The sequence below is a fragment of the Gymnogyps californianus genome, chromosome 27 (genome assembly GCF_018139145.2).
Source record: "Gymnogyps californianus isolate 813 chromosome 27, ASM1813914v2, whole genome shotgun sequence".
Lineage (NCBI taxonomy): Eukaryota > Metazoa > Chordata > Aves > Accipitriformes > Cathartidae > Gymnogyps > Gymnogyps californianus.
Genome location: NC_059497.1, coordinates 6009214 through 6023088, shown reverse-complemented (window position 1 = coordinate 6023088; position 13875 = coordinate 6009214). Strand labels below are relative to the sequence as shown.

The 13875-nt window shown below is 70.9% G+C and overlaps 4 protein-coding genes across 4 annotated transcripts in view; 2 read left to right on the top strand and 2 right to left on the bottom strand.

Annotated features, from left to right (window-relative positions):
- Positions 1-13875, top strand: part of LOC127026358 (guanine nucleotide-binding protein G(i) subunit alpha-3) — a 378524-nt gene that overhangs the window by 335845 nt on the left and 28804 nt on the right. The gene's annotated exons all lie outside the window — the stretch shown is intronic.
- LOC127026118 (myb-related transcription factor, partner of profilin-like) lies at positions 1516-4326 on the top strand. Its single transcript, XM_050911186.1, has 2 exons — positions 1516-1996; positions 3596-4326. Exons 1-2 carry the CDS (start codon positions 1516-1518, stop codon positions 4144-4146), a joined length of 1032 nt encoding a protein of 343 aa, XP_050767143.1. The 3' UTR covers positions 4147-4326.
- Positions 4975-9280, bottom strand: SHISA4 (shisa family member 4). The gene is made up of 6 exons (XM_050911562.1): positions 8846-9280; positions 7192-7363; positions 6031-6163; position 5987; positions 5468-5650; positions 4975-5378 (listed from the first exon to the last, which is right to left on the bottom strand). Exons 1-6 carry the CDS (start codon positions 8916-8918, stop codon positions 5332-5334), a joined length of 609 nt encoding a protein of 202 aa, XP_050767519.1. The 5' UTR covers positions 8919-9280; the 3' UTR covers positions 4975-5331.
- INAVA (innate immunity activator) lies at positions 10523-13619 on the bottom strand. The gene is made up of 4 exons (XM_050911184.1): positions 13478-13619; positions 12991-13390; positions 11710-12286; positions 10523-10615 (listed from the first exon to the last, which is right to left on the bottom strand). The coding sequence occupies exons 1-4, from the start codon at positions 13617-13619 to the stop codon at positions 10523-10525; spliced, it is 1212 nt and encodes a 403-aa protein (XP_050767141.1).

Genomic DNA, 13875 nt, shown 5'->3' with positions numbered 1-13875 from the left:
GCCCACCCCACCCCACCCCACCCGCGCCTTCCCGGCGTGAAGCCTCGTTCGCGATTTGTACCACTGCGGCCACTGCGGCCACTGCGGCCACTGCATCAGCAATAAAGCTCACCCAACGCTTCCCCCTCGCCTCGGGGACGGTTCTGCGCCCCGGGGTCCCCAGGAGCGGTGGCACAGCTTGGGGGGGGGGGGAGGCAGGGGTTGTTTGGAAATGGGCTCGGCCCCCCCCGCCTGGGGCAGCTCTCCCCTCTCCCAGCACCCACAGCCCCACCTCGGGGCCACCTGAACTGGAGCCACCCAGCCACCCCAACCCGGGTCTCCCTGGTCACCCACCTAGAACCCTCCCAAACGGGACACCCTCCCGGTGCCGGACACCCACAACCAGGCACCCTGGAGCCACGCAGACACCCCAAAACCCCCGGGATCACCCAGAACTGGGCACCCCAGGGCCACCCCAGGGTCACCCCAAACCCCTGGTGTCACCCAGAACACCCTTGGGGGTTCTCCAAGGCCCACAGTTCCCCGGATGGGACCACCATGCCGGGGCCGGATTTGGGGTGCAGGCAGGCACCTGGCTGGCCCCGGGGGAGGGGGTGGGGGGGCTCCCCACTGGCTCGGGGACCCCGCCACGGGCACGGGCTGCGAGGCCGAGCGGCGGCTCCTGAAAGCGGGCGAAATGCCTATATTTGGGCATTTTGCGGGAGGGCAGCGCCTCATCCCCCCCCGTGGGCAGCCAGCACGGCCGGGGGGAGCGGGGCCGGCGGGCAGGGGGGGTCCCCGCGCCCCCCACCCCGCTCCCGCCCCTCGGGGTGCCCACCGCTCACCCGGGAGGGGACAGGGCAGCGGGGCTGGGGGGGAGCGTGGCGCCCCGGGGGTGTTGGGGGGCGCGACGGGGGTGTCTGGGGTGGAGCGGGGTGCTGGAGCCCTGGGGTGCTCTGCCCCAGCCGGCACCCAGAGCCCCCCGTGCGGGCACCCGGGGACCAGCGGGGACCCCAAACCGGGCACCGCGGGACCACCCCGATCCGGGCACCCCGGGGCCGCCTGGAGCCGCCCGGCACCACCCAGCCCCCCCCCCCCCCCGGGGCCGTTGGGACACCCCGAACCGAGGACCCGCCATCCCCGCAGACCGGACACCCGGAGCCTGACCACCGGCGGCCGGCAGGGGGCGCCATAACGAACGGGGGGGGGCCGGTGTGCTCCCGGCAGGGGGCGGTACCGGAGCCGTACCGGAGCGGCTGTGCGCGGCGGCGGCCGGCAGGGGGCGCGGTCCCACTCCCCCCCCCCCGGTACCGGGCTACCGGTAGCGGCAGCGCCCGGCGGCGGCCGTCAGGGGTCGCGGTGCCGCCGGCCCCGCTCGGCTCCGCTCCGCTCCGCTCGGCTCCTCCGCTGCTCTCGGCGGGGCGCTCGGTATCGGGGAGACGGCGCAAGACAAAAGGCGCGGCGGCGGGGCGATGGGCGGCGGGGCGGCGCCATGAGGAGGAGACGGCGGCGGCGGCGGCGGCGGTGGCGGTGAGCATGGCGGCGGGCGGCGGCGGCGGCGGCGGCGGGGCGCGGCGGGGGCTGCTGAAGCGGAAGCCGAACTTCACGCTGCAGGAGATCGACATCCTGATGAGCGAGGTGCTCAAGTACGAGCAGCTGCTCTTCGGCGCCGCCGCCAGCACCGTCAACGCCTACGAGAAGCAGAAGATCTGGTGGCGCATCACCAACAAGATCAACGCCGCCGGTCGCAACCAACGCGACATCGGTGAGGTGAAGAACCGCTGGCGGGGGCTCCGCCGTCGGGCCAACGATAAGATCACCCGGCACCGGCAGGAGAGGCAGGGCCCCGCCGTTCGACCCGCCGTCAGACCCGGCAACGGCAACGGCAACGGGAACGGGAACGGTTCCGGGCCAGGTCCACCGGAGCTCGGCCCCGGGCCCGCTCCCGGTTGGGGACAGCGAGGCGCCGCTGGCATCGACCCGCCGCTCCTCAGCGTGGAGGTGGTGGCGCCGCACGGTGGGTGCGCGGGGCGGGGGGGGCCGGGACATGGACACGGACACGGGGGGGGGAACCGGGACGGGGGCGTGGGAGGCCCGGGACACGGACACGGGGGGGGGGGGAACCGGGACACGGGGGCGTGGGAGGACCGGGACACAGACACGGGGGGAACCGGGACAGGGACATGAGGGACTGGGGCAGGGGGTCACTGGGACCAGGACAGGTCAGTGGAGGGACAGGGGCAGGGACACGGGGGACCAGGACCAGGACGTGGGGGGACCAGGACACGGACACAGGGGAACAGGACAGGGACATGGAGGGACTGGAGCAGGGACACGGGGGCACTGGGACCAGGATGCGAGGGGACCTGGACTGTGACAGGGACACTGGGACGAGGACATGGGGGACCGGGACACGGACATGGAGGACTGGGACAGGGACACAGAAGACCAGGACCAGGATGGGGGGGGGGGGGGGACGGACACACACCAGGACTAAGGCACTGGGACCAGGGCAGGTGCATGGAGGGACTGGGGCAGGGACAGGGAGGATCAGGACAGGGACAGCAGGGCAGGGACATGGAGGGGAGATACACACAGGGGAGAAGGACAGGGACATGGAGACTGGGACAGGGATGTGGGGGGACCAGGGTAGGGGCACGGGTGACAGGGATGTGAGAGGAGTGGGACAGGGACATAGGGACAGCAACAGGGGCACTGGGACCAGCACAGGAGGATACCGGGATCCGGCCAGGGACACGAGGCACGGAAACCAGGACAGGGGCAGGGGACAGGGCACTGGGGCAGGGGACCAGGACAGGGCCAGGAGCACCGAGACCAGGTCAGGACCATGGGGTGACCTGGGCCAGGACAGGGGTCTGGCACCAGGACAGCAACAGGAGGGGACTGAGACCAGGACAGGGACGGGGGTACTGGGGCTGGGACAGGGGCATGAGGGGACCAGGATCAGGACGGGGATGTGGGTGGATCAGGACAGGGACATGGCGGGACATGGACCAGGATGGGGACAAGGGACAGCGGCATTGGGATTGGGACAGGAGGATACCAGGATCAGGCCAGGGATATGACCGACTGGGATTAGGACAGGGACAAGGGACAGGGGGTACTGGGACCAGGACAGGGATAAGAGGGGGCTGGGAAGAGGACAGGGACATGGTGGGATTGGGACAGTGCGATGGGCAGGACCAGGACAGAGATGGGGACATGGGCAGGACAGGGACAAGGGACATGGAGGTACTGGGACCAGGACAGGGACATGTGGGGACCGGGACAGGGACATGGGGGTACTGGGACCACGCAGGGACATGGAGGCACCACATTCAGGACAGGGATATGGGAGTACTGGGACCAGGAGAGGGACAAGGGACATGGGATGGGGCTGGACCACGATGAGGGACACGGGGCTATGGGGATACGTACGTATAGATGGGACCAGGACCGGGTGCGGGAGAGGGAACATGGGAGTACAGGGATGGGGACAAGGGAGACAGGGACGGAGGAAGCAGAGGCAGCAGGGGGTTGGGTCGCTCGGTCCTTGGGGCGCTGGGGAGACGGGGGGGTCCCACCAGCTGCCCCGCACTCTCCGTCCATCCCGCAGGCGTCAAGGAGGAGGCAGTGAAGGAGGAGCCGGTGGAGGTGAAGACTGAGCCCTTCCACGGCCTGGCTGCCGACAGCATCCCCGGCCGCGGTGCCGAGCGCCGGCTACCCTGCGCCGGCATCCGCCCGCCCGGCGAGCTGTGCGAGGGCTGGAGCCGGAGCCCCCCGCGCCCCACGCCCCCCGAACTCTCCCTCGGCGACCTGGGTGGGCAGCAGGAGCCGTTGGGCTCTGATTTCCCGAGCATCCTCTTCGAGCAAGAGGCCGAGCATCTCAATAACTGCGGCACGGGAGAACCGGGACCCCCCGGGACAACGGGGCTGTCGGATGGGGCACCCGACTGCACCCAGCTCACCCCGGCCGAAAAACGCATCGTCCAGTCTAACGAACGGCTGGTGCAGGAGATGCGAGCTTTCCGACGGGAATACGCCGAGAGCCGCCGGGAGACCACCTCCATCCTGCGCGTCATCGCCCAGGCGCTGGGCAGCCTCAGCCGGAGCCTGGCCGAAATCCGTGACCTCTACCTCCGGGAGCAGGCGGTCCCCAAACCCTGAGCCCCCACGCAGCTGGCTGTGTGCGCCCGTGGCCGGCGGGGACCGCCCTGGGGACACCTTCCCCCCCCACACCCCCCCCACCAGTGCCCGCCTTGCTTCTTTTATTATTTTTATTATTTTTTTTTTTCCCCTCCATCCCACTTAAATAAAACTCAGAGCTGCCCCCCCGGCTCCCCCCTCCCCGGGCTCGTTGCGGGGTTTTTGGGGCTGATGGGATGCTGGGACCCGCGGTCCCCTGGGAGATGGAGCAACGGTTTGCCCCTGGGGAGGGGGGGGTCTGCGTGGCATTTTCCCCCGCCGGGAGCGATGGACTCGGCAGTCCCAAATGTAGTGGGTGGCTGGACCCCCCCCCACTCCCGGCGACGGTGCAGCGGGGGGGATGAATCACACCAGGAGCAGGCGTCCAAAATAGCCGGGGTGAATCACGCTCCCCCGGTGCCTGTTCCTCACCGCCGGCTGCAAAGGGAGATGCATCCCAGCTCCAGCAATTCGGGACCCGGAGTGGGTGGAGGAATTGGCTTGTGCCCGCAGCCCCCATCCCAGGGCTGAATTTGCTGCTTTCTGACCCAAAATCCCGCTGAGGGTGGTTTCACACCCCAATTTTGAGCAGTGGGGCTGGGCGGGCAGCAGCGCTCCCGCGCTGGCTCATCCCAGCGGCTGGTTTGGTGGGAATTATCCATCCCAACCCAAGTTTTGGATGGAGAAGCCCTGGGAGTGGAAGGGGAAGGGGGGAAAGTTGCAGCCCCCCCCCCTTACAGCTCCCCGGGGAGGGGTGCGGGGCTCTGCCCCCGGCACGGAGCCACCAAGATGACGCCAGGCTGTGGGGCACAAGACACGGTTTAATGCCAACCCCGGGGGGGGGAAGAGCCGAGGCCGAATCCGGACGCGGACGTGCAGGGGTGCGGCGATGCACGGCCCTCGGGGGACCCCCCCGGGCATCCCCCCCATGGGTGCACGGGGCCGTTGGCACCCAGAGCCGGGGTGGAGGCACCCACAAAGGGCCCAGTGTGCAGGACAAGAGCCGCCCTGTGCTGCTGGCACGGGGTCATCCCCGGGACAGCCGGGAAGGGCCTGATCCGGCCACGGCTGGGGCACCCTCCCGGCCCTGCGGCGGGGGGATGAGGGTCCCCAGCCCGGCCCCGCTGGCCGGCGGCGGGAGGAGGGTGCCGGGGTCCCCGTGGGTGCTCAGGCTCCGGGGTAGCTGGGCTGTGCCGGGACGTAGGGCGGAGGTGCTGCGGGGGGAGCGGGATGGAGTGTCAGCCCCCGCGAGGCCACCGTGCCCCCCCTGGGGAGTAGGGGGGGTGTCCCCCCCGGTGCTCACCTGTGGGGTTGTAGACGGGGGGGCCGGAGGGGTACAGCGGGTACTGGGCGGCGGGGCCGGCTGGCGGGTACATGGCCATGGGGGCGAAGCCGGGCTGGGGGGGCGCGGGGCCGGCTTTGGGGTCCATGGGGAAGGGGGCTGGGGGGGCTGCGGGGGGGTAGCTGGACAGCGGGATCTCCGGGCCTGCGGGAGAGACGGGGTGGGGGCCGCGGCACCCCGGCACGGGGACGGGGGCAGAGCCCAGCGGTGCCCGTGGGTGTCCGTGGCCCTCGGGGCGAGGGCAGGGGATGGCGGTGGGCACCGGGGAGATCTCAGCAGCACCCACTCCAGTGCCCTCCCCCAGCACCCAAATCCCCCACCCTGCACCCAAGTTCCCCCCCGCACCCCAATCCCGCCCTGCATCCCTCCAGGGCACCCCCGCCTCCTCCCCAAATCCCCCCACCCTATACCTACAGGACCCCTCCTGCACCCCACCCCTCCTCCTGCATCTCACCCCCCCCCATCCCTGCAGGCCCCCACCCTGCACCCACACCCCCCACGTGCACCCCAAACCCCACCCCTACCCTGCAGGGGGTGCGGAGGTGCTGCCGGCGCTGGTACAAGTAGCAGCAGGAGCACATGAAGCAGCAGACGATGGTGGTGACGATGGCGATGAAGAGCACCACGGCCGAGGCGATGCCCGCGATGGTCTTGGGGCTGCGGGACACCACGGGGACGTGGGGGAGTGGGGCCTGGGAGGGGGCACCCGGGGCAGACACCCCCCCCCCCGCAGGGTACCTCACCCCCACCCAGTCACACCAGCGCCCGCAGCACCGACAGGCACCCTTAGAGCACCCACCTGGGGACCGGAGGGACAGGGATGTCCAGACAAGCATCCAGTGCCCAGCACCCAATATCAGTGCCCAGCACCCAATGCCCAGCACCCAGTACAAGTACCCAGTACCAGTGTCCAGCACCCAGTACTACTGCCCAGCACCCACTGCCCAGCACCCAGTACCAGTGCTCAGAGCCCAGCACCCAGTATTACTGCCAAGTACCCAGTACCAGTGTCCAGCACCCAGTACTACTGCCCAGCACCCACTGCCCAGCACCCAGTACCACTGCCCAGTACCCAGTATTACTGCCCAGTACCAGTGTCCAGTGCCCAGCACCCAGTATTACTGCCCAGTACCCACTACCAGTGTCCAGCACCCAGCACCAACACTCAGTACCAGTGCCCAGCACCCAGTACCACCGCCCAGTGTCCAGCACCCAGCATCCAGTCCCCAGGGCCCAGTACCCAAAGGCAAGCACCCAGCACCCATCGCTGAAGCTCAGCACCCCCACCCAGCACCCAGTGCTCAGCATCCAGCACGCAATGCCCAGCACCCAGCACCCAGTCCCCAGGGCCCAGTACCCAAAGGCAAGCACCCAGCACCCATCGCTGAAGCTCAGCACCCCCACCCAGCACCCAGTGCTCAGCATCCAGCACGCAATGCCCAGCACCCAGCACCCAGTCCCCAGGGCCCAGTACCCAAAGGCAAGCACCCAGCACCCATCGCTGAAGCTCAGCACCCCCACCCAGCATCCAGTGCTCAGCATCCAGCACGCAATGCCCAGCACCCAGCACCCAGTCCCCAGGGCCCCGTACCCAAAGGCAAGCACCCAGCACTCATTGCTGAAGCTCAGCACCCACACCCAGCACCCACGGCTGCGGCTCAGCACCCGCCCCCAGCACCCGGCACCTGAAGGCGAGGCAGTGGCGCTGCTGGCGCTCGGTGAGCAGGCGCAGGGGGTCGCGGCAGCAGTACCGCTGGTGGCACGTGCCGCAGCAGAAGGTGAAGAAGTCGCAGTCGAAGCCGGGGTGCCAGGAGCCGTTCCTGTCCACGTACCACAGGCAGTCCTCGCCCCCCGCCGCTGGGGACAGCCGCCCGTCACCGGGGCCTCGGGGCACCGCCAGCCTGGCCACCGCCACCCCGGCCACCGCCACCCCCAGCCGCGCCAGCATCAGCCCACGTCCTCCGGTCCCCACATGCCGTCTCAGGGGGACAGCCCATACCCCACTGCGCCCTGCCCTGTACCCCACTGCGCCCTGCCCTGTGCCCTGTGTCCCCCCCTTTACCCCACTGCATCCTGCCCCATATCCCCCATGTCCCCCCATACCCTGCTCCATCCTGCCCCCCTGTACCTCGCTCCATCCTCTCCCCATGTCCCCCCATACCCCATTCCATCCTGTCCCCATGTCCCCCATACCTCGCTCCATCCTGCCCCCATGTCCCCCCATACCCCACTCCATCCTGCCCCCATATCCCCCCATACCCTGCCCCTACGTACCCCCCAATACCCTGCCCCATCCTGCCCCCCTGTCCCCCACACCCCGCTCCATCCTGCCCCCATGTACCCCCACACCCCACTCCATCCTGCCCCCATGTACCCCCCACACCCCACTCCATTCTGCCCCTGTGTACCCCCATACCCTGCTCCATCCTGCCCCACATCCCCCTGTACCCCACTCTGCCCTGCCCCACATCCCCCCCCCCCACCACTCCATCCTGCCTGCATGCCTCCCCATACCCTGCCCCTATGTAACCCCCACACCCCGCTCCATCCTGCCCCGCATCCTCCTGGATCCTGCGCCATCCTGCCCCACATCTCTCCAGACCCCATGCCATCCTGCCCCACATCTCTCCAGACCCCATTCCATCCTGCCCCACATCCTTGCGGACCCCGTTCCCTCACACCCAGCCCCCCAGGCCCCCCCCAGCCCCCCCCAGGCCGCCTCATCGCCCGGGTGCTCCAGCGACGCCTCCCGGCTCTATTTCTGGCCGGAGCCACCTGCGCTCCCAGAAATAGCCCCGGGATGAGGCCTGGGGGGGCGGCCGGAGGCGCCGGGACAGCGGCCGGGAAACCACCGGCCTTGGGCTGCTTCCCTCGGGGTTTCCAGCTCGCTCCCCACCGGCTCCAAGTGGCTTCTCAGGGGTCTCCTATGGGGTTCACTCACCGCCCGACGGGACCACGGCAGCTCAGAGCCCGGTGGGGAAACTGAGGCACGGGCCCGCGTGCGTGGGAAGCACCCAAATCGCCCCGGGACCGGGCAAACCGGCTCGAGCGGCCACCGGCTCCGTGTCCGCTGCTCCCGGGGGCAAGTGGCTCTTGGGGACACCCCGAAAGCGGCAAATGGGGTGCAGTATGGGGGAGGGGGACAGTGCCCAGTGGGACACGTCAGTGCAAACAACCCCCGTGCAAAGGGGCCGTGCGTTGGCGCGGGTCACGGTCACAGCCGGTGGCACGGGGTCCCACCCCGAGGTGCCCCACGGTGACAGCCGGTGCCACCGGGTCCCATCGCAGGGTGCCACCCCCCCCCCCCAGATGCCCCAGGACCCCCCCCGTGTCTCTTACCCAGCGAGGCGGCCACGGCCACCAGCACGGTCCCGGCCAGGGGCCAGCCGGTGCCGGTGCCACCGGGCCCCATCCCGGGGGCGGCCCGGGGGGGCGGCACGGGGCCCGGCCCGGTGCCCCCGCTCAGCGCTGCCCGGGGGCGGGTGGGGCCGGGCTGGGGGCGGCGGCGGCGGCGGCTGCGGTGCGGCAACGGGCCCGGTGCTGCAGGGCGGGCCCGGTGCAGCGGGGCTGGGGCCGGCGCTGCGGTGCCGCTGGAAGCCCGGGGCGGCTCCCGGGGCCGCGGTGTCGTTGCCGGTGGGTGCCCGGGGCCGCTCCCGGTGCTGCGGTGCCGGTGGAAGCCCGGGGTCGGTCCCGGTGCCGCGGTGCCGGTGGAAGCCCGGGGTCGGTCCCGGTGCCGCGGTACCGGTGGAAGCCCGGGGTCGGTCCCGGTGCCGCGGTGCCGGTGCTGGTGCCGGTGGAGCCCGGTGCCGGTGGAACCCGGTGCGGGGCCGGCGCAGGCCCGCAGTGACGCCGCAGCCCGGCGGCGCTCGGTCGCTGCCCGGGGCCCCCCCCCCCGCGGCGGCACCTCCCGCCGCAGCCACCGGCCCCGGCCCCCGCCCGGCCCCAGCCCGCCCCCGCCGGGCGGAGCGGCGCCGCCGGGCCCCGCGGGCACGGGCACGGCCGGGCAGGGCTGCTCGGGGGGGGGCTCCGGCGGTCGGACGGCGGCCCGCCCCCCCCCCCGTCACTGCCCTCCTCCGAGCCCTATTGCTGCCCTTCCCCACCCCGACACCCCTCCCCGGCACCCCTGATTTCCCCTCCCCCTGCACCCCATCGCTTCGCTCGTCCTTGCACCCCCTCCGCTGCCCCCCTGCCTTTCACAGCCCCTGCTCCCCCTTCCCTGCCCCCCCCGCTCCCCATCATTTCCCTTCCCAGCACCCCTTCTCCTACCCCATCCTTCCCCTGCACCCCTGATTTCCCCTCCCCCTGCACCCCATCCCTTCACCCATCCTTGCACCCCTTCCCCTGCACCCTTCCTCTCCACCCCCCCCGCACCCCTTCCCCATCCCCTCATCCCACCCCTGCACCCCTTCCCCTGCACCCCATCTCTTCCCTCTACCCCTTCCCTTCTCCAGCACCCCCTTCCCCTGCACCCCCTTTCCCAGCACCCCCATCCCAGCCACGTCAAGGACTCGCTGGGTGCCGGGGGGGCACGGCGGGACCTGGGCAGCCCCCCGGGTCACCCCATCACTTATCCCGAGCCCACAGAGGCACGGCCGGACCCCAAACCACCGGGGCCCGATCCTGGCAATGCCAACCCAGCGCCGGATCCAGAGGATGGGGGGACCCGGCGGGGGGACAGGGCTGGGGGACGGAGGTGACGCGTCCCGAGGGGCTGGCGAGGACAGGAGCACCCCAACGACCACGTTTATTAGAGACCGGATCGCGGATCGCGGTGGCACCGTCAGCACCGGGGTCACGGTGGCGGTGAGGGGATGCGGAGGGGGCCAGCCCCGGCCACCCCGTCCCAGCCCAACGCACCCCAGGGGTGCTGGGGGGGCGGCTGCGCCTCCCACCCGTGTCCCCACGCCGGGGTGGGGGGACGTGGGACGGCCCCGTCCCCACTGTCCCTGGGCCAGCCAGGCTGTGTGCCCCCCCCCCCCGGGGTGGGGGGTGGGGGGGGTGGGGGGGTGTCCACGCTTACACTTGTGTGACGATCTCGCCGTTCTCAGGCACGTAGACCTGCACGGGCACGCCGTCCGGGGAGCGCCGCAGGACGTGGATCGGGGGCGCCTGCGTGGGAGAAGGAGCCCGTGGGTGCCGGCACCCCGCCCCGCGCTGGGGCAGCACCCTGGGGTGCACATCCCAGGGCAGGGGTTTGGGGGGGGGGGGGCGGTGTTTGCGAGGGCATGGCTGCAGGTCTCGACTTGCCCGGCGTGGGCCCTGTTTGTGCCGTGGGTGCCGGCCATCCCGGCACACCGCGCTGGTGTGCCGTGGTTTACTGCATGCACCCATCCTGGCAGGACCCCCCCGAGGTGGAGGGGAGGGAGCCAGCCCCCGAAAAGTCTGCAGGGACCCCCTTGCCCGGGGGCACCCCGGTGCTGCCCCAGGGACCCACGTGGGACCCCAGGCCCTGCTGATGGGACCCTGGACCTGCCCAGAGGGACCCCCAGAAGGTCCCCATCCTGCCCCAAACGACCTTGAAGGACCTTGGTGCTGTGCCCAAGACCCTCACAAGAGCCTGGTCCTGGCCGTGGGACCTCCTCAGGACCCCAATCCTGCCCTAGGGACCCCGGGCCTGTCCCAGGGACCCTCTTAGGACCTGGGCCTGTCCCACGGGACCTTCACCAGTCCTGTTCCAGGGACTCTTAGGGGTCCCCAGTCCTGCCCCAAGGGACCCTCATGGGACCCCAATTCTTCCCCCACAATCCCCTCAGGACCTCGATCCTCCCCCTGGACCCACTCAGGACCCTGGTCCTGCCCCAAGGGCCCCCTTAGGATCCTGCTCCTGCCCCAAAGGACCTGGAAGGACCTCGGTCCTGTCCCCAGGACCCTCCTGAGACCACGGTCCTGCCTCAGGGACCTCCCCAGGACCCTGGTCCTGCCCCAGGGACCTTCCTGGGATCCCAGTGCTGCCCCAAGAACCTTCATGGGACCCCAATTCTTCCCCATGGACCCCCTCAGGACCCCACTCCTGCTCTGGGGACCCTCATGGGACCCCACCAGAGCCACTTGTCCCTGAACCACCTCAGGGTGACAACTCATGTCACCCAGTCACCCGCAGGGCAGCACCCAGGGGGTCCCCATATGGGGACGGGCACTGCGGTGCCCCCCACTCTCCGATGTCCCCACTCCTGCCCCTGCGCCAGCCGGACCCCGGACCCTACCTGAGCCCGCGGCAGGACTCCATGGGTGATGGGCACGTCCCTGGTGGTCCCACCACGGGGTCCCCGAAAGGCCCCTTGCCGGTCGAGGGAGTGCGGACGGGCACCCCGGAGCCGGGCGCGCTGGTGCCACGACTTGAGCTCCTCGGTCACGGCCGCCTTGGAGAGCCCCCGGCCCCCCGCCGGCGCATAGTCCTTGAGCGAGGGGGTGCGCACGATGCGGCTGTGCGAGGGCACCAGGCGTTGGTAGCGTAACGGGGCCAGATCCTGCTCGTAGAGGAAAGCCGGGGGGCCGGCGGGTGGCAGGAACCGGTGGGCACCCCGAGGATAGTAACCGGGTTCGACGAGGGGCGGTGGGACCGGGGGGCGCGGGAAGGAGACGTCGGGGCTGCTGCTCCCCGGGGAGGTGGCGTGGGAGATGCTGGAGAGGTCGGAGATGCTGTCGTCGGAGCCGGAGCGGCGCGCGGGGTCGGGGGTCGGGATGCAGGAGGTGGGCACCGTCACCGTGTAGTACGTGGGGCGCCGGCGGGGTACGGCGCTGCGGCCCCGCGGCTCGCCGGGCTGCCAGCACGCCTCCACCCTGCGGGTAGGAGGGCTACGGCTGCAGACGGACCCTTCCCCTCGCCGCCCGCCCGAAAGTCAGGGCGAGCCATGGGCAAGGGTGGCCGAGGGGTGCTTGGGGGCTGAGCACCCCATGGGTGCAGGGTGCAGCCTCCCCGTGGGGTGAGCTCCAGCCTCCTCCCCGTGGGGTTAGCTCCGTCATCTCCATAGGGTGAGCTCCATCCTCCCCATGGGATTAGCTCCATCCTCCTTCCATGGATTTATGTCCGTCCTCCACATAGGGTTATCTCCAACCTCCTCCCCATAGCGTTATCATCTCCATCCTCCCCACAGCGTTATCATCTCCATCCTCCCCTTGGTGTTATCTCCAACCTCCTCCCCACGGGGTTAGCTCCGTCCTCTCCATAGGGTTAGCTCCATCTTCCTCCCCACGGAACTGTCTCCATCCTCCTCCCCATGACTTTAGCTCCATCCTCCCCCCGAGGATATCTCCATCCTCCTCCTCGCGGAGTTATCTCCAATGTCCTCCCCATGGGTTGAGCTCCATCCTCCCCACGGGGTTAGCTCCATCCTCCTCCCCACAGGGTTAGCTCCATCCTCCTCCCCACGGGGTTATCTCCAATGTCCTCCCCACGGGGTTAGCTCCATCCTCCTCCCCATGGGGTTCTCGCCATCCCCCCCATACAGAAGCCCTTGTCCCCCCTCCCCACGCACAGGACATACCTCAGGGACTGGGACTGTCCCCGCCGGCCCGATGGCTCCGGGGTGCTGGGAGCGCTGGAGCCCGCCTGCCGGCACAGCACCAGGGTCCTGACGGGGACGAAGCGGTAGGGAGGGACGTCCCCCACCCTGGGCGCCGGTGAGGCTGCGGGGTCGGGGCTGCCGGGGGCCGAGGGGGCGGCGGGGGCGGCTGGCGGGGAGCCAGGGTAGCACCGGGAGCCCCGGGTGTCCCCATCCCCGGGGTCGACGCCGGGTTTTTTGGCCTTCTCGTAGGGTCTGTCGAGGCTGGTCTCCCGCCAGGGGCTGGGGGGGGCCGGCGGGGGCCCCGATCCCTCCTTCTCGGTGGGCTCCTCGGGGGACGGGGACCCCCGCGGGGTGGCAGGTCCCGGCGGCCGCGGCTCCTCTGCGGGAGAGACAGAGGGTTGGGATGGAGGGGACACCTGGGGGGCACCCCGATGTCCCCCCACCCCGGTCCCCGCAGCCCCCTTACCCTCCTCCAGCAGAACGGCGTCCGACAGGGAGCTCTCGTCGGAGGCGCTGAGCTCTGCGGGGCAGGGGACGGCTGAGAACGGTGCCGGTGCCGCTGCCGGGTGCCAAAACGCTCCCACGGCACCCGCCACCACCCAGCGCATCCCCGGAGGCCTCCGCTCCCCCTCTCCCACGCCGCCTGTCCCGACACGCTCCGGGACGGTGGCGGTACCGGCCAGGCCGGCTTTGCCGAGCTGCGTTGCCGGCGCTGTTGGCAGCTCCCAGCCTGCCCAGGCCGGGCAGGAGGAGGGGTGCTGGGGCAGGTTTGGGGGCACCAGGAGGGAAGGAGCCACCGCCACCACGTCCCTGGTCCTTGGGGGGTGACGGAGGCGGAAGCCCCGGGATGGCGGCGGGGACAGA

Coding starts and splice junctions, on each gene's coding strand:
- LOC127026118 (XM_050911186.1), top strand. CDS start 1,516: ATGGCGGCGGGCGGCGGCGGCGGCGGCGGCGGGGCGCGGCGGGGGCTG. Junction 1,997..3,595: donor GGAGGTGGTGGCGCCGCACG/GTGGGTGCGCGG, acceptor TCCATCCCGCAG/GCGTCAAGGAGGAGGCAGTG.
- SHISA4 (XM_050911562.1), bottom strand. CDS start 8,918: ATGGGGCCCGGTGGCACCGGCACCGGCTGGCCCCTGGCCGGGACCGTG. Junction 7,364..8,845: donor GGCCGTGGCCGCCTCGCTGG/GTAAGAGACACG, acceptor GGCTGTCCCCAG/CGGCGGGGGGCGAGGACTGC. Junction 5,379..5,467: donor CCCCGTCTACAACCCCACAG/GTGAGCACCGGG, acceptor CTCCCCCCGCAG/CACCTCCGCCCTACGTCCCG.
- INAVA (XM_050911184.1), bottom strand. CDS start 13,619: ATGCGCTGGGTGGTGGCGGGTGCCGTGGGAGCGTTTTGGCACCCGGCA. Junction 12,287..12,990: donor GGACAGTCCCAGTCCCTGAG/GTATGTCCTGTG, acceptor TCCTACCCGCAG/GGTGGAGGCGTGCTGGCAGC. Junction 10,616..11,709: donor GAGTCCTGCCGCGGGCTCAG/GTAGGGTCCGGG, acceptor TCTCCCACGCAG/GCGCCCCCGATCCACGTCCT.